General features: G+C 44.1%; 1 protein-coding gene across 1 annotated transcript; it reads left to right on the plus strand.

Moving 5' to 3' along the window:
- Positions 1-570: 570 nt before the first annotated feature.
- On the plus strand, positions 571-24,328 carry atg2a (autophagy related 2A). Its single transcript, XM_071458184.1, has 42 exons — positions 571-1,082; positions 1,449-1,611; positions 2,513-2,662; positions 2,885-2,987; positions 6,006-6,150; positions 6,834-7,052; positions 7,145-7,244; positions 7,938-8,102; positions 8,264-8,406; positions 8,767-8,845; positions 8,925-9,174; positions 9,484-9,625; positions 9,789-9,887; positions 10,875-11,030; positions 11,581-11,854; positions 12,057-12,129; positions 12,307-12,481; positions 12,596-12,738; positions 12,939-13,060; positions 13,215-13,372; positions 13,577-13,709; positions 13,807-13,991; positions 14,072-14,152; positions 15,328-15,434; positions 15,515-15,607; positions 15,792-15,862; positions 15,995-16,071; positions 16,760-16,930; positions 17,208-17,334; positions 18,007-18,230; positions 18,335-18,564; positions 18,709-18,844; positions 19,320-19,547; positions 19,695-19,796; positions 20,204-20,288; positions 20,471-20,624; positions 20,845-20,914; positions 21,035-21,117; positions 21,258-21,379; positions 21,479-21,633; positions 22,003-22,161; positions 22,381-24,328. Exons 1-42 carry the CDS (start codon positions 912-914, stop codon positions 22,615-22,617), a joined length of 6,060 nt encoding a protein of 2,019 aa, XP_071314285.1. The 5' UTR covers positions 571-911; the 3' UTR covers positions 22,618-24,328.
- The last annotated feature ends 213 nt before the right edge of the window (positions 24,329-24,541 follow it).

A 24,541-nucleotide genomic window follows, 5' to 3' on the forward strand; every position in this document is an offset into this window, starting at 1 on the left:
TCCTTCTTAAAAATGTACCAAACTAATTTGGCCACTCCCAAAGTTTCTGCTATTGTCTTAACTTTTACATCTTCACATTGTGCCAGTTCTGGGATTTTACAAATACAATTAATTTTAGACTTAATGTGCATTAATTAATCATTTTTTCATAAGTATTTAATAACTAGTTGTAAATCATCAGAGAACTTTCCTCTAAATTGAAGATTACAGAGATAATTTATAGCCTCAGGATAGTTAAAAAAAGTCTGTAGTTCCCTGTGTAGAAGTTGTTCCCTTTTCATCCACTGTTATGAGCAAATATGTGCAAGTTCCTCCTCCTCCTTCCTCCCCTGGTTTTTTTCTATGGAGACTTTATCCTGTGATCATGTGCTATCTCAAAGAAGGAGAAAAGATCTTGTTATCACAAGAACAGGTTAAGGTGGTGTCCTGTCCCGCAGATACCTGAAAGAGAGGGGGAAAAACCCGATTGACCTTACAAAGATGGCGCCTGGAGCGAGTCATATCCCTTCCGGGTTTTGTCTGTCGTCACACGCACGACGCACGTACGTCCACCATACCATCAGTTGGCGAATGATAACAATAAACAACCCCGAAACAGCAGATACGCACCAACAGGACCTGTCGCTCCGATTCCACCGAAACGAACAGAAAACATGAGCCGAGACCGCTTCACACATTCGGAGTAACGTCTCGTCAAGTATCGTGGGAGCCTCGTCGGTCCTGACACAAAGGATTTTAGGGAAGGACTAGAGTTACGGTTTGCCCCTTCCTTAGCCCCTTGTAGCTAGCGGCGGCTCATTCCTTGCTCTGCTCGCTCGGTGTCGGTCTGTTATGCAGTTGCCAGAGGACTGTAGTCGCACTCGTTCTCCTCCGCCGCCTCTTCGCTCCCTCTCCCCGCTCTCTCTGGCCCTATGTCTCGCTGGCTCTTCCCCTGGTCGGGCTCAATCAAGAAGCGGGCCTGTCGATACCTCTTGCAGCACTACCTCGGTCACTTTCTGCAGGAGCGACTGAGCCTGGACCAGCTGGGCTTGGACCTGTACAACGGCAGCGGTGTCATCAAGGAGATCAACCTCGATGTGTGGGTGAGTTCGGGGGGGGGGGCTGAGTGTCGTGAACTTTCCACGGCAGCCGCCGTCCCGTGTTTCTGGCGGAGTCGTGCAGCCTTGACTGTTTCGCAACTGCACTTGAGTTCAACAACATCTCCGGCGTCATGCTCGGAGCCTGGCTCGCGTTTCTTCGAGGAAACACACTCCAGGAAAACACTCCAGCAGCCACCAGATGAGCTGCGTCTCTCATTAGTGTCCAAACACCCTGAACAGACATATTTCCTCCTGCTATGCTAACTGTGCGCCTCCTTTGCCTGATAGAGCTCCATGCAGACAGATATGAAACCAGCTGTTCTCATTTCTTTTACTTGTGTTTCTCTCCCTGCTCCCTCTTCACTCCAGGCGGTCAATGAGCTGCTGGAGTCTCTGGGAGCTCCTCTGGAGATAGTGGACGGCTTTGTGAGCAGCATAGCAGTGACCATCCCTTGGCAAGCTCTCCTGACCGACCACTGCACCTTAGAAGTTTCTGGTCTTCAGATAACATGTCGCCCCAAGTACCGGACCAGTAAGTTCACTAAAGAACAACTTCTTGAGTTAAACTGTGGGATTTCCCCTGTGGGTCGTCCACCAAACACATCAGCCACCCACAGGTTGAGTAAGTGATCATCTCCGAGGGTTTATCAGACTCATGCCGTCACAATTTGACGCCTGTGGTCCAAAATCATGATTATTGTAGAGACTAATTTGTCCCTGTTTTCATTACTGTCTTACCTACATTATTCCTGCTGCAGATTTCTTGTTTTGTCTCTTTAAGATTTAATATTGAAGTGCAATAAATAAAGCTGGACACATCAATATAAGAATGAGCGTGAGTGACTCCACACATCAGGCAGGATCATTTCACCACAGGCCGCTCATCGTCAGCACAGACATTCGAGTGCTTTCAAACCTCCTCTGTGCAGCTGCAGCGCCTCAACTCTTCTCAGCTACTCACCGAGTGTTGAGTTTTTCAACAGCCCAAACTGACATAGTCAAATGTGTTTTGTCAGAGCAGCAGTTCAACATCCCCAAAATAATCAGTCAGCTGTCACATGTGAGGAAGAGCCACAGAAAATCATTACATTTGAGAAACTGGCCCCAGGTAATGTTCTGCATATTTGCTTAAAAATGTCAACAAATAAATTCATTTCCTGACAGACTCAGTTAATCCTCAGCTCTGCAGAGAACAGGTGGTTCAACATAAATCTCCACATGTAACTTGTTCAGTGTATGTCACATGCCTGTAAGTAAGTGCAATAGTAACAAAGGTGGTGCATACATGTCACTCACATCTCTGTCAGAGCACAGAGAGGAAATGGGTAAAAGGGCGTGAATGGCCAGTGCAAGGCTGATTCTGAATCAGCTTTGACACATCAGCCCTGAAGTACAGAAATCACTGAATCTCATGTGCTGTTGTTGGCACTCAGGTGGGGGTTGGGACTCCCAGGGCTGGTCATCCAGCATGACCTCCAGCATGCAGCTGGCTCAGGAGTGCCTGAAGGACCCCCCGGAGGCGTCCGAGGAGCCGCCTGCCCCTTTGGAGGGGCTTGAGATGTTTGCACAAACCATTGAGACGGGTGAGTGACAGCTGTGTGTCCTCACTTTGGGAACAAGTGACAGTGTCAACGTGTGGACATTAACATTTTCCCACAGTAATAATACACACTCTTATGTACATTACATTAGTGGGATTATTTCTCCAGCCCAGTCTGAACACACACTCAGGGATAACTAGAGATGATTTGAAAGATAAGTGCTAATGAAACTTTGCATGTTTGTCCTCTCACCTGTGTGTGCAGTCCTTCGTCGTATCAAAGTCACCTTTCTAGACACTATTGTCCGCATCGAGCACCAGCCCCTGGACCTGGACACAGGCGTTGCCTTAGAGGTGCACATCAAACGGTAGGTTGGAGTCAACATTTCAAGATGTGTTCTCTTCCTTAATACCACAGTAAATGTAGGATTTATATGCACTGTAGCTAATTCATATTCATCACAAACATCCTCAAAAACAGAAATATATAATGTTATTGTTGCTACTATTGTTATTGAAACATGGTGAATGAAAAGCAGCTCATGGGGCTTTTAGAAGTGAAACTTGAAAGGTCACTTTTACAGGTAATTTGGCAATAATATATTTATAGAAAATCCTACCTGAACTACACTGCCCCAGAAATATCAAGGGGATCAGCACAGACGACTCAGGGTTGATTTATTCTACATAAGAACATAGTCCACGCAAAGCTAACAAACATGTCATTTTCACTCTCATTTTTACGCCAACTATAGCTTTAACCTTCTGGGCTTCCTGGTATAATTGTAAAACTAAAAAATCTGCATCTTTCATTCTAATTTCTGGTTTGTTTTCTTTAATTATGGCATATTCCTCAAATGAACAGAGTATTTCTTTTGTCTTTTTTGGGCCTGATCAAAACAAAAACATATAAGTTGGTTGTGGTTTCAACTCAGAGGCTTAAATTATACCCTGAACATTGTAATGAAATCAGCGTATCATTTAGCAAATCCTTTAAATTACTAAGCATTTTGCAGACATTTACATGACCCTTTTCTGGAAACTCATAGTGCTGATTTTTGTGCGTATTTGATTCTCTCCTCTGAGTGTGTTGAGGCCCAGTTGATCCCTTCCTCATTTCACAGTTACAGACAGAGGCTAACACAGTAATGTGGTTCTCCATTGTCCAAGTACACGTGTGAACAAGTGTTCTGATAAATGGGCCGTGGTCATAAAGACATAAAAATGCTCTGGAGCCCTTGTTGTTGGGGGGATAGAGACTGAAGCACGTCAGGCAACAACAGCAAAGAACAAACTACAGAGAATGAGCTGAGACACATTGTTCTCCTGTTGTATTAATACAATCATCCAGTTTTATTCCCACAGCTTCTTATTTGATATTTTTCACCATTTATCGCTGACACCAGGCTGTTTAAACGCCTGTGATCAGCAGCACTGCGACTCTCCCACACCAGCACTTTTATTACTGTTACAGGAGAGTGAAAGCAAAATGGAAGCCAAGACTTAGTTTCCGTCTTCTCTCTGCTCATCAGCAGATAAAGGGAACTTGAACTCTGTGGTCTTGTGTTGTCAGACAGCCTCAGAGTGAAGCTCATTTTAAACAGGGTCAGTATTGACGAGGTCATTCATGCACTGAAGGTGTCCTCAGTGTGGGACGTCAGGGAGGCTGACACTGATGGGGAAGTGAAATGTAAACACAGCTGCTGTTGCTGTGGTCAGTCCCAGACTTAACTGGTTGTATGACAGTAGATAAAATAATAATCATGATGTGTGCAAACATCATTTATTGAACGAGATCATTCTTCTGAATCATTGAATATGCTTGTACTGTGTTGTTGATATAATATCCTCACGATTCTCAACTGCAGAGCTCAGTAATAATCAGATGATGTATTGATAGTGTTCATGTGAGAATTATTATAAGTCCTACATTTGCGTACCTGCCAACAGCCCTGTTTCCCGGGAGTCTCCCAAACTTCAAGGTCCTCACCTGGAACTCTCCTGTTTTCTTGATTCTCCCAGAAAACTCTTAATTCACATGACCCCCGACTTTATTATGAGTAGCTGTCGTACAATGATCCATACGTGTTGTATGTTTGTCTGATTTTATCCAAGTTGTCAGATTGTGTATGAAATACAAGCTTGACACACAATCCAGACACATACACACAAAATCATCCCATCTGTTACCACGACCCGATTCAAGTGGTGTTTACAGCTGCGCCCTGTGACGGCAGGCAGGACATTTGACTGGGGAATTAATTAACTGTTGTTCAATTAGATAAATTAGATTATCTTTATTAGTCCCACAGTGGAGAAATTTGCATAATCTTTATAAAATGATAAATATTAATAATTACTGGCATGTGTTGGAATTTCAATTTTGAATGTGGGAAAAAAAATCTTTTTTATGTCTGTTATGTATATAATGTATTTATGTAGTTTAAACCCTACACCTGAAAAGTTTTTTTAATTACTGTTTTTTTCATACTGTTTTTTCCCCTGTGTTTTAGCTCTCAGGCTACATCCAGGCCTCACCTTATTGGTTTGGGTTGTTGGAAGTTTATGTTGCCTGAAAGGAAAACCTGTCCATAACAGTCACGGTTAAAAATAGGTTTTAGTCCTAGGTTGTTGTTTTTTTTTAAAGAATTATTAAATTAATTTTTTTAGAATTTGCAACAAATTTTTTCCTGAAAATACACTGGAATTCAGCATCACAGAAACAGACTGTGACACATAGTCTCTTTGTTGTAAACATGCTCAATAAACTCTAGAGGAAACTAAAATCATGTCAGGAAGGATCACAACACAAAGCCCTCTCGCCTGAAACCAAACCTACGTCCTTGTACATCTCACATGAGTCTTGTTGGCATTTTACTGTGACACTGTTGAACCCTTTTTGTTTTCCCGGCTTATTGACAAAGCTTCTCAGGATGGCTGTGCTGGTCTGGGGTCAGTGACCAGAAGGCCCCGTCGTCTCCTAACATCATGTTTAACAGAACACGTGGCCTGTTACAGTCGTAGTGTTTATTAAACAGGAAGCTTCTGCTCCTGTTGACTCTCTGATCTTTTGTGAAGTACAAGATCAGGGTACTCGCAGTATAATTGTACTTCAGTGAGACCTTGAGTCAGTAAACAGACAGAATATAAAGTGCTGCTTGTACTGATCAGTATGTTGATTTAAAAACTGTGATATGATTTCCATGAACACTTCTCTGTTGTGTATCAGTGTGAGATTTTTTTTCTCATTTAAAATGGAAATCACTTCACAATGTAGATCTGGCTTCTAGCTCTTTTCTTCTCAGTTCTTAAGATCTACATTTTTTCCCACACGTACTGATCTGATTTCAATAATGTGTGTGTGTGTTTGCACGCTGTCGCTCCAGGCTGGAGTACTTTGATGAGGCGGTGCGAGATCCAGCCAGCCAGACTGCCGTGCCTGTCGACATCCACCAGCCTCCTGCCTTCCTGCACAAGATCCTCCAGCTGAGCGCCGTTCAGCTGTTTTATGACAGCACCGGCACCGTACAGGTGATGGATCCTTTATCTCATCTTTCTGTCTGATTTTGTTTCCTTTTAGGTTTTTTTTCCGTCACATTTATCTATCATGAATAATAATATGATGTTCAGTTTACTTCCCACTTACTAACAGTGTTGCGAATGATTGTAAAGGAAGCAAAAACAAATTAAAAAAATTATGAAATGGATAAAAACTCAAAGGGCTTAAACAATATTCTGCATCACAGCCTGAGCAGTGGAGGAGGTGTGTGTGTGGGGGTTTAAAGAGGTGATGATCTCAGTCTCTTTCAGACTTCAGTAATCCTGCAGTGACGGGCAAACGGGTCATTTGTTTTCTCTTATGCTTATTAGTGTCAGTAAAACTATCGTTGCAAAGTATAGATTAAATTACCAGTAGGTCACATGTGTTCAGTAGCAGAAAACAAACAGAAACTACCAGTCTGTTTGTTGTCAGTGGCAACATGGGAACACATGCTTGAGTTCATTTGTCAACATAGTGGTGTGGACGTTCTTTCGCTTCAAAACCAACTTTCATTTTGTTCATGGATAAATGGAAACAAATGGTCTTTTGTGAAGAAGGAAATGTTCTTCAGTGTCTCTAACAATCCTTACAAAAACCCCTGTGTAAACTTTTAAGTACTATAGTTCTATAGATCTATAACCAATATGTTCAAATTTTTGACTTCAATTTTCAGACTCCTCCTGAGGAGGAGCACCCAGGTTCAGCCACAGCAAGTGAAGGAGAGGAGGAGGAGGAGGAGGAGGAAGAAGAAAATGAGGAGGAGGAGAAGGAGGCAAAGCCCCCAGCAGCCCCTCCCTGTCCTCCATCTCAGCCACTGCTGATAGGAAGCTGCTCCGGTTTCATCGAGACCATTGTCAAGATCAAACAGAACGACATGCTGCCTGGACCAAAGGTGTGTGTGTGTGTGTCTGTGTGTACTGTAACACACTGCAGGTTCAGAAACTCTTCTCTCCTGTTGACTTGTGTTTCCTGTCTCTTCATCAGTTGGAGCTGGATGGGAAGGTGGGCTGTGTCCACATGCTGCTGTCTCCAGATCAAATAACCCACCTGACAGACCTGCTGGCAGCTCTCTGCATAGACACTGGTACAACACACTGCTGATGAGCTGAGGCAGCTTTACATCAGTTTAAAGTTTTGTGACTGAACAGTCTTGGTCACACTTTTAAAGACATTTTCAAGAACATTTAAAGTCTGAATCTGTGATGTGAATTGCTTCTCTGATTCTTAGATTGGATTAGATTAGATTAGATTATCAGCATGTGTTTGATATATCACAGTGATTATGTCATGTGTGTCTGTGATTTTAAAGATGGTGATTTGCCAGCTGAAAGCAGAAACCAGTCACAGTATAGTCAGGTCATAGTGAGGCCTGTCAAGATAACATGACATTAGCCTTCAGAGTAGTTTTCGATCCACAGATAAAATTGCTTGACAGAACAAAGACAAATACACATTTCACCATCCTTGGTGCTTATGATGAGTAAAATATTCTAATGCTTCCATTCATACATGCACTCACAAAATCAGACCTCAATTCACTACTGATTCATTACCTTTTATGTGTCTTGAAGCTACGAGGTAATTGTGTGTCCATGAGTTTTAGATACACAGATACAGATGCACTGAAACGCAGACTGATAATAATAAAAAATAATAGTGTAGTTCAGAGTGAGACACTCGGGTCACAGACACCTGTAAACACCTCATAAACATGAGGTCACTCACCTGCTCTCTGCCTGGTTCTCTTCACTCATGTATGAATCCATTTCTCCCCCAGAGCCAGAGACCAAGTGTGGTGGAGTCCTCAGCCGCCCGTTAGACTCAGACGACCTGCGTATGATTGAGGAGGACCTCAGTAAGCAGCTGGGGTCCAGTCCCAGAGACAGGGAGTGGGACATAGAGTCTGACCTGGAGCCCTATGTGACCGGCCTGGAGAACGGAGGTATACAGAGCTGCAAACATTCATTTATAGTTTGTCTGTCTTAGATACCTGAAGGTGTGTAGTTCTGAATCATTTTCCTCCTCTGTGTAATGTGCATATGAAGAGTTTCCTTTCAAAGTGCGGTAATAATGACGTTAAAGAATCAATGTGTGTGTCTGCAGAAATGTTTTTCTCTATGGGTCCTGGTGGGATGACCGGCAGTGTGACGTCTGTGCGCTCCGGCAGCGAGATGTCAGACAGTGATATGGAGTCTTCTACACACAGTCTGTCCAGCCTCACACAGCCTGCAGCGCTGACCACACAGGTACAGCCTCTGTGTGTGTGTGTGTGTGTGTGTGTGTGTGTGTGTGTGTGTGTGTGTGTGTGTGTGTGTGTGTGTGTGTGTGTGTGTGTGTGTATTGTTAAGGTTGAAAAACCATCAGAAAATGGAAGATGATATTCTCAATATTTTTTGCTTGATTAACACAATAATCTTACATCACCCGATAATCAATATTAGTATTGGTATTGGTATCTAGTACTAGTAACCCTAACCCTAAACCTAACCCAGTATTAATGTTTTTAATGTTAAAGTTACTTTTTCTTCACTTACAAACAGAACAACAACAAACACAGACCCTGAACTTGTGCTTTTCAGTCTAATCCCACTTTGCCTCCCTGTCAGGGCCTGGTGAACTGTCCCAGACGATATCCTGTGGCGGGCTGCCTGTCGAGTCTACCGCAGGCCAGCGGCCGCACCAGAGGTAAAACCAGCAAAGTACTGAACTCTTCTCAGAATTATACTCAGAGCGAGGCTGAGCAGATCTGAACTCTTCCCTGCAGGACGCTCACACAGCGGCCAGGCGGAGCAGCTGAAGCCTGATGCTTTGTTGCGTCTGACGCTGGGCGGACTCACCTTAACCCTGCTGCAGGAGGACCTGCCCGCTAGCCTCGACGGGGCGGCGTCATTGGCTCAGGTGTCTCAGGTGTTCTTCCGCGAGCTGGCCTTTTTCAAGGACAGCATGTTCAGCGAGAGAGACTTCCACCATCTGAGAGGCGGCTTTGCGAAGGCCTGCCCACGCTCCCATCTCAGGTTTTGTTCCTAATGAGTTTTAATTCATAGTTTTCCCATCTAAATTCCTTTTTGCAGATTTAAAGGTTCGTATTTAGGACTTGTTTTACTTCAGAAATATATAAAGGGGCTTCTGGAAGTTGAAAATGTTCGAGGTGCTTCTCAGGAAACAAATGACTAGGAGAAGTGAAATAGTGAGAAAAGTTAACTTCACTTTACATTATGTTCATTGTAATATTCCAAACACTGTTGTTCTGGCTTTGTCTCCCAGAGAGTGAAAACGACTAATTTGTGTCCAAATCTCATCCTCTGTGTCGTCCTCTCTCTCAGACTGACGGGAGCAGCAGTGCAGGTTGCTTGTGAGACGCGGAGCGGGACACGCCACAGTCGAGCTGTGACCTCTGACCTCTCCTTCAGCAGGCTGGAGCTGTTAGAGTGCCTCTGGGAGGACGGAAAGCCTCAGTACAGCGAGGTAGGAAATCTCTGTCTGTCTGTGTAGCTTTTAATCTGACTGGCTGTTCACATTAGGTCAGTGTATTTTCAATGGGGCCAATATTGAACAGCGTTAGATCACATAAGGGGTCTGAGCGACGTTGTCACAGTCGACAGTAGTTTGTGTCTTTGTCTCTTTTCAGTTGCTTCAGTTCCAGAAATCTGGTCTGTTCACAATTGGAGCTGCAGCCAGACCATGTGCCCAGCTACACTACAGCCTCAGTGAAAAACACCTGCGGAAGGTACACACACACACACACACACACACACACCCTGAGAGGAAACAGAAACATAAAGTATCTGTTTTTACTTCATTTTCAGTTTTAGTTTGAATCACCTTGTGTGTAAATGTACAAACTGAGCTGCAGAAATAATATTGATGAGTAAAGTATTCAATGTTCCAGTGTTAAACCAGGCTCTGACACAGACTGGTGTTGGAGGTCGGGCTGTGAGGGTTGTTTTATAGTCAGAAAGTTACACGATGATACTTCATGTTTATTGTCCAAACAGGTACGTGTGACACCCTCATATTAAAGACAAGTGCTAAACTTTTTGTTTCCAAAATCTTATTCATTTTCCAGCATTTAAAACCTTAAATGTGTTTACTGTCAGACTTTTATTGTAGAGGAAAACAGCTTTGACATCATTAATGGATATCACTGCAGACGGCTCCAGCTTCTTAAGTCTGGGGGGCGCTACAGAGCCCCTCCGTCTCTGTGTATTCAAAAAGTCCTTCATCTTCATTCCTAACTTTTCAAAGTGACCAATCCACAGAGACAATCTGAACTGCTATTTATTTATCTACTTTAACTTATACATTTTTAACTCACTTGTTTTTAGTTTATCCTTATTGTGTTTTTTGAAATGTTGTGTGCTTATATATCTGTCTTGCGTGTTGGTGAACCAAAGACAAATCTCTACTCTGGTGGACATTAAAGATTTATTCTATTCTATTCTATTCTATCCTGCACATTGAAAATCTGAACTATGACGGTGTCGATTTATAACATAACATTATAAACATATTCCTGCCTACTTTAATTTGTCTGATAAAATGTGTTAGAAAGATTCATCAGTGAAATGTTTCCCTCAGTGTAACGAACTGTGTGATTCTGTGTCATGAACATTGAGGCACTGGATGACGACATGATGATAATTTATCCGAGCGTGGACACAGCAGTCCTGCAGTCTTTCAGACACGTCCTCTGTGCATGTTTGTGTGTTGCCAGGGTAAACAGCGCGTGGTGCGGCGGGACAGCGTGGTGCGGGTGGAGCTGGCAGAGCTGAGTGCAGAGCTGGACCTGGACATCCTCAGTCGCCTGGGGAACCTGAGCAAAGCCTTCAGCCACTGCCCCACACAGACGGCTGGACCCGGACTCACACAGGTGCAGCCCCACAGACACTCATCAGACATGTTATTAGACCTGATTAATCATGTACATACAAACATAGCCTCCTAACAGTATATACACAAAGAAAACCAAACTGAGCAGTGACCTGCTGAGTTTATTTGTCTGACCACAAAAATGTGACCAGGTTGTGTTTTATACACTGTTCACTGATGAGAGTTAATTGTGGTTTTTAACAGTTCAGCAGCAAAATGTTGAAGTAATCCAGTTCTGTTGTGCAGAGTCATGGATTTTTACATCAGCATAACAATAGGAAACCAAACACAGACACAGGTTTTTGGAAAAAGCTTGAGAAGGTAATTGTTACCTGTCTGACTGATCATATTTGTGCTGACAACCACGAAGAAAACTGCAGGTACTTAGGTAGATAATCACTTTCTCAGTCGTCTTCAAACTGGCCTCAGTCTCTCAGTAAAGCTCCTCGGTGGTCAGCTCTAATGCAGCTGTGACTGTGTGTAATCCATGTTCAGACCACTGTCTTCTGATAATTAAATACTAACAGATTTCTCACTGTCTTTCCTCTCAGACCCAGAGCAGTGAACTGTGCTCCTCCTTCACCCTCCTCTCCCCTCACGCTATCCTCAAGCTTCGTTTCCCCATACCTGACCTGCGGCCCCTCCCTAAGCGCCGGCCTCCAACTCAGAGGGCAGTGCGGCAGGAGACCTTGGTGCTGGAGCTGATGGAGCTGGAACTGAAGCACCAGGAGGCCCCAGACCTCCAGGGCGGCCAGAGCGCCCCTGGACAGCCGTGGGCTCCCTGCCTCACCCAGCTGCTGGAGGCCTCCTTCACCGACCTGCACGGTGGGAACACGCTCTCATACATCACTGTGTTTGTTCTGACTGACTGATGATCCATGAAAACAGCAACCAGAAACGCACAGTTTACTGACCAGTGCCCACATAGATAATCCAAAGTGTTAATCTGTCTGTCAAATGAAACATCACAGGACTTAAAGTGAAATGTGAGATGCAGAGTAGAAACTGAGGTGTGCTGTCTCCCCAGGGTCGTATGAGGGCTGGGAGGGCAGCTCATTCCCCTGTATCAGAGTGAAGAGGAACTGTGACTCTCTGCCCAGGTCAGTGGTGGTGGTTTCACAAAAACATTTTCAGGTGTTGGACTGTGTGCTGTGATCTGAAACTCTCCAAGAGCTGAATCATTCTTTCTCATCAAATCACACAAATAATGTTTATAACATACGCTACCGCAAACCAGTATCACCTTTCAAACCCAGTCTGTCTTCATGTTTTTGCAGGGTATCAGTGCATGTGCGTGGAGGTGAGGCTCAGGGCCCAGCAGCAGGTCTGAGTGGGATGAACCTGGGCCTCATCGGCGACCTGGGCTCTGCCTTCTTTGAAAGTCACTGTGAACTCAACGACAAAACCAGCTCGCCGTTCTCCTCCAACCGCACCATGTTTGAGACTGAGGAGGTGTGCTGACAGACAAAACACACATCTCATTAACAGCTATCTGATCAACCCTCTCCAGCTGACTCATTCCTCCTCCTCCTCCTCCTCCTCCTCTCTCCTCCTTTCTTGTTGTAGATGGTGATTCCAGCCGACGCAGAGGAGATGCGTCAGTTCCAGGCGCAGTGTGTCGCTCAGTCTCAGTGTGCTGTGGACATCAGCCTCCCTCTGGCCTACATCCTCCTGCCCAGCAAACAGGCCTTCCAGAGCATCTACAACAGGTATGTCGAGTAGAGTTATCCAGGGATCAATCATCTTCAGCAGAATGTCTTAAATACAAAAGATCTTTTTCACTTTATAAGATTTTATTGTTCTGTAAGTTCGCTCACTTCCATTGCTGCTGTCCTTGTTATTATCTTGGTCTTAAACACCGCATCAAAAGTAATGTTTGATTTTCTTCACCCACCTGTTTCTCCTAAAGGATCAACAATGATCTTCTGATGTGGGAGCCGCCTCCCCCTCCTCCCCCCTCGGCCCACAGCCCTGACCACAGCCGCCGGCGTCATGACGAGTTCCAGCTCTGCAAGTCGGCCTTTAGACTGGGTGAGTTTGATAACTCGTCTCTCCGAACATCTGTTATTAATCAGGCAGGTGTTATATTATATTTGGATGTGATTTCACTTGGTTCCTCCGTTGATGGACAACGTGAAACAGATTAAGTATGTTTTCCTCTGTTTTCTCTGAATCTGTGCCACAGACTCTGATTCAGAGGAGGATGAGCCTCAGTTCTATTTGGCCAATGATTCAGCTGGAAAGACACAACAGTCAGCTCTTCATCCCAACCACAACCTGAGCCTCCTCTCCCTCACTGTGATTATCGGCAAAGGACGCCTCCAAGCCAGAACAGACAGGAAGGTGAGTCAGGTGCTGGCTGACCGTAATGTTAGGAGGTCACAGAGTTTAAAGAAGGTTCTGATGAGTTTAACTGCATCAGGTCTTGAATATGTTGTTTATTTTATTGGGTTGTTCAGTCAAATCTGAAGTTATTGTACCTGTATCCATGTTTATCAGATTATAAGTGTGTTTCTTAACCGTCTTCGCTGCATTTCATTGATTCAGGAGGACGAGAGTCATGGGGAGATTGTGCTCGACTTGGAAGGAGGGAAGATATTCAGTGTGGCGCAGCACCAGAACGACCCCAATCTCAATTTCCTGTGTCTGGAGAGCAGACGAGTGGAGCTCTACCACCGAGGTTGTTGGCAAATATTTAATAGCAACATAATTCATATTTTCCTCCTAAAATTATACTGAAGTAGAAAATGTTAATGTTCATCTCCACACCCCTGCAGCGGTGGTGAAAGACACCCCGATCCCGCAGCGGTTGGAGATGCCCAGCTTCACTCCTCCAAAGCACTTGGACCCTACCATCTACCCCACAGAGCTGGGTGTGAGCAGCGTGAGCGGCAGGGAGGGGGAGCTGCAGATGTTATCTACAGCCATCAAAATCACACTGGACCTCCAGAGAAATGTCAAGGTGCGTCCTCATCGTGCGCCCGCCTCTGTCGTTGGTGCAAGTTTGAAATTAATTAACTGTTGTTTCTGTGCCTCTGGCAGGAGTTCCTAGTTGCCCTTCGACTTCAAGGTGCTACCATGCGACATTACATGACGCAGACCAATCAGAGCTGGCATGAGCAGGTGAGAGGCAGCGCAAGGAAGCTAAAAACAAGTCGTGTTACAGATCATAGAGTTTTTCTTGGTGTTTTCTTCTTCTGAAATGCTCTTTTTAAAAAGTGCATTCATTTCATATGAACTGCACTTGGGTTTCCATTTTTATTTGATCTGTTCTGATTGTGTGCACCTTGTGCACCGTGTCACTAAGAGAACGCAGTTTGGTTTCCCTGTGTACTGAGTATTGTATATTGACAAAAGGACAATAAAGTTTTATCTTCATCTCAAAAGTCATCCTCAAACACTAAAAACTGTTTTATTTTATCATTTAATTTCTAGGCATTTGAGTTGTTTGTACTTACTTTATTTGCCTATTGAACAGCTACAGTAGAGGAAACAGCTGAGCCTCAACTGTCTTACAGAGAAATGACAGATCGAAGGATCTCGCGTTAGTGGTAGAAAATGGCCTTTACTCGCTCTGGACCAACATTTTTTACATTCCACATTCATACAGAAATAGACATTTGGAGAATGTGGAAAAATGTGGAGCACAGAAAAAGAGAGAGGGACATACCAATTTCTAGAAAACTATAAAATCTTTATTGTGCCATTGTTATATGATATTCTATCATTTTCTCCAACTACATGAACTATGTCATTCAGGCGTCGTTCAGTGGTTCAGGGGAGCTGAAGGTGATTTGGGAGGAGTTGTAGATGTGGCAGCTTTAGAGGAAGTGTGGACACAAAAATCACAGACTGATTAAATAGAACAGAATAATGTCTGAGGATCTTTCCATCCAGACAATAAAAATCATTAAAGAAAAAAGACACAGGTGACTTGACCAGGATCATTATCCTGCCTGTGCTGGGGGCTGTTATCAGCCTGTTTTCCCTCACGGGAGCCACCAGTAGTAAATCACCAGCCCGACAACTCCTGTTCCCAAAGATAATAAGTATATGCTATTATATGTAGTTAGGAAAGTATGATTTAATATGAGTAAAACCAAACAGACCTACAGACTTGTGCTGTTATTACATCAAACGTAATTTGTTCTGTTTTATTTTCCAGTTATTTCAGTTGGGTTATGCAGAAAAATGTGAACCAGTCTGTGTTGAAATCAAATTAGGTGGTTGAATTTAAAATGTTTCCTCACTTGCTCTCTCTGCTGCTTAGTGAGTCTGTTTGTGTGTTTTTGTCACAGCTGGTCGACTTCCTGGATGTTATTGATGATCCGATTCTGGGATACACAGCACCTGCCGTCATCACTGTCCTCCATACACACCTGGTTACCTGTGCCGTCGACTACAGGTACGCACCAAGAAATGACTTACGTTTAAAATGTGAGTGTAAATTCTCTTCTTTCACTGTCGTCCTCCGCTCCTCTCCAGACCTCTGTATCTGCCCCTGCGAGTGTTGTTCACAGCAGAGTCCTTCTCTCTGTCCAGTAACATCATTGTAGACACTGCCACCTTCCACCTCAGGTACAGTTCACCACCAGCCGAGCGTCAAGAGGCTTCATGCAAATAAAACTCTCACTGAAAACATGTTGGAGTGATAATCAGCACAGTTAAGGTTCTGAAATGTTGCTGTGAGTTTGTGTCACATGAACTGTCGCCTTGCACTGAGATCTGTGTGTAAGTTGTGTTTTTGTTCCGCTGTGGTCAGATTCATCCTGGATGACTCTGCTCTCTACCTCTCTGACAAATGTGAGACTGACATCATCGACCTGAGGAGAGGTAACACAAATAATACACACACATGTCTGTTGTGTACGCTCACAGAATAGTTGTACAATAGTAACAACAATAGTTGTTCCAGTGTTTCAAGCCTAAATGAGTGTTTTACACACTGATTACTGTGTCTCACAGATTATGTGTGTGTTCTGGACATCGACCTGCTGGAGCTCGCCATCACCACGTGGAAAGGCAGCGATACGGGCAAACTTGTGAGTGCTCACATATCTGTTTACATATCTGTTCCCTTCACTTACACTCTGCAGGAATTAAAATGGCTACCTCTGCCAGAGAACATGTGAATGTCAATAATATTATAATTTAGTTTAATTTCCTTCAGGAACAAGCACAGACCCTGTTTGTTAGTTTGTGTTTTACCTTGATGAAGTTTCAGTAAAGTAATAACTTCAGACCTGAGACTTTTAATTTAAGACCAGGATCATTTTTCAGTTTGAACCAAATCCAACAAGGCGACAGTAAACGTGACGTCCCTCAGCGATGACACTGTCATCCTTTCAGCCAATCAGTATCAAGGTGAACAAGTGTAGAAGAGATTTGTTCACATATTTTAGGTCCATTTGCATCGTCGAGTCAATTTTATGTTTGTAGCATTCAGGTGTATTTTTATTTTTACTTTATTTTTAGTTCTTTCTTGACATTATTTCATAATTTAATTAATTATTCTTGAACAACGTGAATCTGGTTTCAGAGTTAATAAATTGTTAACTTTCATCATATTTGTTTAAGCTTATTCTGACTTGGGAGTCGCATCATGAGACAGAAGTGCACCAGCTGATTTCTGTTTATTTCATTCTTCCTTCTCTTACCTCCTCGCTCTGTGTCACCACCTTTCCTCCTTCCCTCGTCTTTAACTCTTTCTGACCTCGGTGTCTCCTCCAGTCTCAGCCTCTCTTTGAGCTCCGCTGCTCCAACAATGTGGTCCACCTCCACACCTGTGCTGATTCCTGCGCTGCCCTCGTCAATCTGCTGCAGTACCTGGTCTCCCAGGGCGACCTACACCCCCCGCCACGACACACCTCCCCCACTGAGATTGCTGGCCAGAAATTACCAGTAAGGAATGTGTATTCACTGGAAAGTAAAGATAATGGATGGATAAGAATTAGATAATGGTATAAAGTAAAGTTTAAGTCAAGATGACTAATAATGATATTTGGTAGATGACAGACATCACAGACAGTCAGAGATAAGACACTGTTTTAATCTGCCTGAAGAGTTTTACAGCCTCCTGAACATAACTTCCTAGATAATGAAAAGTGAATGGATGATCAATCTCAGATGAAACTGAGATAAAACTGTCTAATGCTGGTGTGATGTTCTGTCTTTTTAGTTGTCAGAAAGTCCTGCCTCCGTGCTGCTCTGCCCTCCGGCTGAAACCGCTGAGATCAACCAGTACGATCTGGCTGATGCCTTAATTGACACAGAAAAGAGCCAAAGGGAGGAGAGTTTAGAACCAGGTACGGCTGAGTTTGTCTCTTTTCTTACACATCTGATGATGGGAACAGGACACGGTCCAGTAAAACTCTGTGTCGATGACTGTGGGCTGGTTCATTTAAACTTCCATTAGTTCCATCAGTGCTATAAATCTCAGATTTCAGATAGAGGAGTTTATTGTCTCATCTTGATCCAGAAAAACATGAAACTCAGCCACTGGTTTTGCTAACAAAACAAAGTTGGTTGTAATTGTGGCAAAGAATCCTGCACAGTGTTCATTACTTCACCTCCTTCAGTAACACAGTGTCTCAGTCCTCAGACCTTCATCAGCTGCCCATCAGAGCAACACCTCCCACTACACACACACATTCATAATATAATCTTAAATATAAATCTACCAGTACAGCCCATTCAATGAAAGAAGACTTTTTACAAATCACTCCCATGTTACTCAGTATATTCACTTCATTTCTTTATTATTTCTATTCTTTTTTTCACCCTGTATAGTCTCTTTATGAAAGCTGCTGTCTGTATGGATTTTACCTGATGAAGTTCTTAGGAACAAAATGTTATGTTAATAAAGTGATGTGATGAAAGTCAAGTGATGGATGGTGTGGGGGGGTCACACAGATGTGCTTGTGTTAACTGGACCAGCTTGACTAACTCACAACACTGGACTCTGTTGGATTCTCCAGGTTCACCCTCCATGCCGAGAGGCTCACCTGTCTCAGTCTACCTGTTCCCTGGTGAAGCGCCAAAGCACGGCTCCTCCGCTTTGCAGGGGGAGGACTCTGAGCTTGATGGACTGGTTGCCACAGCAACAGAGGCTCAGGCAGATATGATGTCAGAGGAAGGCTCAGAGGGCTCCACCGACAACGATGACTTCTGCATCCTGGAGGCTCCTGGCATGGGTATCCCTGTGAGTCTCTTCTCTTTTTATCACCTTTTTCTTCCAAATCAGCCACAGAGCACAACTCCTCCTCAGGTTTTTTACACTATCTCTGTACATGGGCTTTGTTACAGCCCAGGGACGGGGAGCCTGTGGTGACGGTGCTGTCCCAGGGGCCCATCAGGGTGAAGGACAGTCACTTCTCGAGGCCTCGAGGCAGCTCAGACCTGCTCCGAGCCCCGAGCCGCTTCCCGGTGCCCCAGAGCAGGGTGGTCCTGCGGGAGATCTCTGTGGTCTGGCATCTGTACGGGGGCAAGGATTTTGGCGGCAAACCCATGTCTATACATGCCCAGCAGGCAAACAGGTAACACACACACACACACAGGGCCACAAGAAGGTTGAATTATCTTCATACAATTAACCCATTAAAGGTCCTCAAAGTGCATGCAGTGTTTGTTCAGTGTTTTTCTATCACTCCTTTATTTCCTCTGTCCCCCTCTCCTTGCAGAGGTCGCTCCGTCCCTGCTGGTGTTCGTGGGTCCCCGTCTCGCTCCGTCACTTCCTCTCGTCCCCAGAACTCCTGGCGGTGGGCAGGAGGCAGCGGCCGTCAGCACACGCTGCTGATGGAGATCCAGCTCACCAAGGTACAGTGGTGGAATCAAAATAAGCAAACTTGTCAAGTGTCCTTCACTTAACCATTTCCACTAATATAATATAAATATGATAATAAATATTGTCCTGTTTACTTGTCTACATTTATTCGACAGCAGTTTGTAGTTACTTTAAGATTTATTTTTGATCATTTTTGGTTTAAAGTATGAATGCAGGACATTTACTTGTAGTAGAATATTTTTACTCTGCTGTGTCTGTAAATTCAGATGAGACTGACTCGTGGTTATGAGATTTTCAAAGAAGATGAAGCAGAACATTAGTAATTTAATCATGCTTATAGTTCAACACTTACTCATTAGTTAAAGATGTTTGTAATGTTCCCTAAAGGTCTGCAGCTGTACCGATGCTTCTGCACAGCTACTGACCTGCAACCAAACACCATCACACCTCCTGATCTTACAGTAAACGACCTCTTCCCCAACACATTCCCTCTGTTTCATCCTGCAGGTGTCCTTCCAGCATGAGTCCTACCAAGTGGCAGTAGCAGGGCAGGACGGGGAGGGGTCAATAGCAGCTGTGGTCGGAGTCGGTCCCAGTGGCGAGCAGCCCCTCTCCAGGCAGGTGTTCATCGTCCAGGAGTTGGAGGTTCGAGATCGACTGGCCTCCTCACAAATCAACAAATTCCTCTACCTCTACACCAGCGAGAGCATGCCCCGCCGAGCCCACTCCAACATGGTGAGGCAGCAGGGAGGTGGGGGGGCGGGGTGCACAGGCAGAGGGAGTCTTTGATTCAGAAGCTACTGAAATGACAGATGTGATGATGCGTTCTTATATGGATAATGGGATTATTTATGATACTGATCGTGTGTTTTCTGTCTATAGCTGACAGTGAAGGCCCTGCAGGTGTGTCCGGAGTCTGGCCTCGGTGGTCCTGAGTGCTGCCTTCGTGTCAGCCTGCTGCCGCTGCGGCTGAACATCGACCAGGTACGTCCAGCTGCTGTTCACTAACAGCTACTGTCAAATCTGCAGCGTGTAGGAGATGAAGCCCAGAGAGAAACGGTGTCTGCCAGCACTAAAACTTGATCAGATGAAAGAAAACATGAAGCTACTTCCAATAATTATTCTTGATTTTCAGTTGTAATTGATTGCAATTGAAAAACCAGTTGAACTACAGGAGTGTGGCTCTGGTATTAATACCAGCAACAGTCTAGTCGGAGCCTTGAGTAGTTTAACTTGTGTTGTGCCTAGAAAAGCTCTTCAGTACCTCACAGACATTTTTGTGGCACATTGATCAGTTGGCTCCGTTTACTCTAACAGGGGACTGGAGTTTGAGCTGATTCTGTAAAAGCTCCACATCTAACCAGCCTGTTTTTTCCACATCTCCTGCCCAGGACGCACTTTTCTTCCTGAAGGACTTCTTCAGTAATCTAGCTTCCTCTGTTAACCCTTACCTGCCTGTGGACCCTGCAACTGAAGGTGAGATATACTTTTATACTTAATGTGAAGAGGTTTGACAGAAATATTCTGATTTTAAACAAGATCCAAGTGATCGGCTTCTCTCATTCGTTACTTTTTGTGGAGATAAGCTGATGTTTAACATTTATTATATATTTATTTTACACCCACAGTAGTAAATGTGTATTTTCTATATTTCTCAGTGAAGGCAGACCCCTCCCAGAAGGTGTCTGAGGAGATGGAGGCAGCTGCTGGTCTGGGACCTGACCTCTCAGCTTCTGTGGAAACCACCTACAGCGAGCAGAGCTCCTCCTCTGCCGGCTCCACCTCCTCCTCTGAACAGCCAATCTACTTCCGGTATGTTTTTTAGGTTATTTTTAGGTTATTATTCCTGTATGTTGGCACTAATTCACCAGGAGGCATCAAGGCTGCTGCAGTTAAAGGAGAAGGAGGTTTCTCTGTGTTGTAAAGACACTTGTGTTCAACAGGTGTAAACACTGTAACCTGTGTCAGCCAATCTAAGATCAATAAAGGTTAAAGTTATTAATTGATCATGTCTCTACTTCTTACTTTTTAGGGAGTTTCGTTTCACCTCTGAAGTGCCTATCTGGCTGGACTACCATGGCAAACATGTTGTCATTGAACAGGTGAGTTGGTTCACCTGTCCTGACCACGAGTTTATCATAAATAAATCTCGAGGACTGATGTGTGTTTGATCAGGAGGTAACTGTCCACACCTTCCTTCCATCCTGCTCTGTGTTTGACAGGGGACGTTTGCAGGGATCCTGATCGGCCTGGCCCAGTTAAACTGCTCTGAGCTGAAGCTGAAGAGGCTCTGCTGCAGACACGGGTAGAAACACACACTCTCTGCCCAAATCACTGCTCAGCAGTTTGTGACCTTTTGAGACCAGATCGTTATGTTTGAGAAAAGTGCACCAGTAGAGTTTTCAGTTGTTAGAGTCTCACTCTTTCTTCTGCAACACTTCCTAGTCTCCTTGGTGTAGACAAAGTCATCCAGTACGCTGTCACCGAGTGGCTGACCGACATCAGGAAGAATCAGCTGCCGGGCATTCTGGGAGGTGTTGGCCCCATGCACTCAGTCGTCCAGCTGTGTGAGTTGAAACTGCTTCAAAAACACTGTCATATTAGTACATGCATGGTCTTTATCTCTTTGTTTATCTCCTCTTTCTCATCTCTCTCTGTTTCTCCAGTCCACGGAGTGAGGGATCTGTTCTGGTTGCCAATTGAGCAGTACAGGAAAGACGGACGCATTATTCGAGGTCTCCAGAGGGGGGCAGCGTCCTTCGGCACCTCGACAGCTTCAGCTGCTCTGGAGCTCAGCAACAGGCTGGTTCAGGCCATACAGGTACTGAGTCTGGAGGTTGTTCAGTGACTGTGAATTAAAGCTGGATACAACATGGGCCATTTGGGAAATCACTTTTCTCTGTAAAAGCTGTTTTCAGGTAGTTTAGAATAAAACAGCCTGTTACAAAGCAATTTAACTCGGAGAAGATTAAGATGCTTGTGAATTTTTTGTGTCCACCTGTGTGGACACCTGTTGTTGAAGGATTTCAGAATAAACATGGCCTCAGGTGTTTGTCAGGTCAGTTTTATTTAAATGACCCAAAATAACAAATTAACCTCAAACCTTTTTACAATCTGCACAACACACTGTTTCCTTAAACTCTTGATTCCAATAAGGAAAACTAACCTGTGGTGTGTGTGCTTTTTACAGGCCACAGCAGAGACAGTGTATGACATCCTTTCCCCAACGCCTCCCCTGAATCGCTACGCCATCACCGAGGGCCGGGCCCCCTCCAGCCGGCCCCGCAGAGCCGCCCAGCCTGCAGACCTCCGAGAAGGTGTGGCCAAGGCCTACGACACCGTCAGAGAGGTGCGTCCCCAAACTTAACTTCTCAGAACTGGTGATGGATCCTCAGAGAACAGAGAATACAAAAAAAATAAGCTGTCACTTTTTCACATGTGCTGTCGACTTCCTGCAGTGATGTCATTATATGTGAAACACAGTTTACATAGTCAGGATGAGGATTCAGAGGAACCAGATTTCTCCTGAAGAAGCACATAACCAGGTTTCTAATCTCTGCTCCTCCAGGGGGTGATTGACACGGCTCAGACTCTATGCGATGTAGCATCTCGCGGCCACGAACAGAAGGGTCTGCCTGGTGCTGTGGGCGGCGTCCTGCGGCAGATCCCACCCACAGTAGTTCGACCCTTGATCGTGGCGTCTGAAGCCACCTCCAATCTGCTCGGGGGCATGAGGAACCAGATCAAACCAGACGCCCGGAAGGAGGATTTCCTGAAGTGGCGCACAGAGGATGGCCAAGAATGATGATGGCTTTATGTGTCTGTGTGAAAGAGAGAGTGTGTGTGTGTGTCTGTGTGTGTGTGTGAGAGATTAGTGAGATTATGATTTGGGAAAGTCTGGAGTGAATCCAGGGTTTGAATGTGTATTTGCATGTGTGTATGATTAATGAGAGTCAGCTTGTGCTCCAATGCAAAAACAAAGCAACGACTAACTACTGCAGTTACTGACACCCAGTGTTTTATGCGGCTCCATCATACATGGACATACCAGATCTAACTCTTCTGTTCTACATTCAGCAGAAGCTCTCCTCATAGTCCTCCTCTCAGTAATATGCTCGTCTGCAGATTCTCTGTTCTGTCTGTGCAAACATATCACCATCACTCTCAACTGGCTTCATTTTCAACCCAACCAAGGGCAGGAAGGATGATCACTCTCAAGGTTTTCATTGTTTGTAAGAAAGATGCAGATTGTGGGCACTTCATTTACTCTGAACTGTGCTACTTTAACCTGTTTGTATTCTAATTTAAAGTTGGGATTTTTGGTGCAAGTTTACCTACTTCATGTGGAGGCAAAGCGGTCTTAGGGCGTCACAACTCCAGCAGCACTTAGCAACAGTATAAAGAGCAATTGTGTTGTACGACCAACAAGTTTCAGCTTCTGGCCTTCGTCAGATCATTTCATGAACCTTAGAAATAGGTGAACTTATGACACAAATCTCACATACATTTCAATATCAGTTCATCTTTTTGGCTTCAGCGTGTGATGAATTAACAGTAAGGTGACCTGAGCTTTGGTCTACTCATCGTCATGTGATGCTCATAGTGGAGATGGGGAGGATACGTCCTTTGGGTTTTCACCTTGACTTCACAAACTCACTTTGTGTGACTGGGTAAGTTTTAGCCCCACTATGCGCCCACTACTCTCAGTGCTGTTATTTGTGCCATAATCCTTGCAGAGTGCCCTTTTTGACTGGTTGGTTTGTTGCCTTCCTCAATCCTGTACCCTCTCTACTAACACACGCTGGCTCATATTGATTCATACCTGAATGAATAAAACACAGGATCACATGAAGCCTCTAAATTCTGTAGCACATTGGATTGTGTTAAAGCTTCACAAAGTCAAGTTGGATTTAAATTGTTAATTGTTTTACAAATTGAGGTCAGTCTATGGGTCTCCTGTCTGCACCACAGCTCATTTGTGCTTCTGTGTCCATGTGGAGTTTAGGACCAGGGCCTGCGATCTGAAATAACCGACTCTGTCCTCAGAATAGCTTTGCCCTCTTCTTTAGTTGCCTTCCTGCATTTTTAAATGTTTCTTTATTTGTTTGTTTTTTTTATTTTGTTGAAACATAAGTATTATCTCATTTTCAAAACAAGAGTTGAGAGGATGGAAATGTGGTGATAATGGAGGAAGAATAATTAGGGTTTTTGTGATTTTAAAAAAGTTTTACATTTTTATCTTTTTTGTTTAATAAGTGTAAGGGATGTGTGTCCCTGTGTGTGTGTGTGTGTGTGTGTGTGTGTGTGTGTGTGTGTGTGTGTGTGTGAATGAGAGTGTATGTTTGTGTGCGCGCATGATGCATGTGTGTGAGGGTGACAGGCTGTTGCTTGTTACACCTCTTGTGTGTAATTACTATTTACTATATCATAAACTGTATGAATGACCTGTATAATACAAAGATGAGGAGTATACAAAATTAATACAAAAAATAAAAAATTTGAGTACAAAAACTGAACACGGTCTTTGCCTGACATTTTTGTTAATCAACACGATCAACACAAATCATCATATTCTGTTACTGTAAATAGTGGAATGTAAGAACATTAACTACAGTTTTATGACCCTTGTTCTTTACTTTAGTGTTTCTGTGATGTTTTTAGATAAATCAGTAAATGTCAAGACACTAAATGCTTCACGTAATAACCAGGACTGGATTCATCTGTTTTTG

Source organism: Trachinotus anak, unplaced genomic scaffold (genome assembly GCF_046630095.1).
Source record: "Trachinotus anak isolate AG129_WGS33_773 ecotype Australia unplaced genomic scaffold, CSIRO_AGI_Tana_v1 ptg000021l, whole genome shotgun sequence".
Lineage (NCBI taxonomy): Eukaryota > Metazoa > Chordata > Actinopteri > Carangiformes > Carangidae > Trachinotus > Trachinotus anak.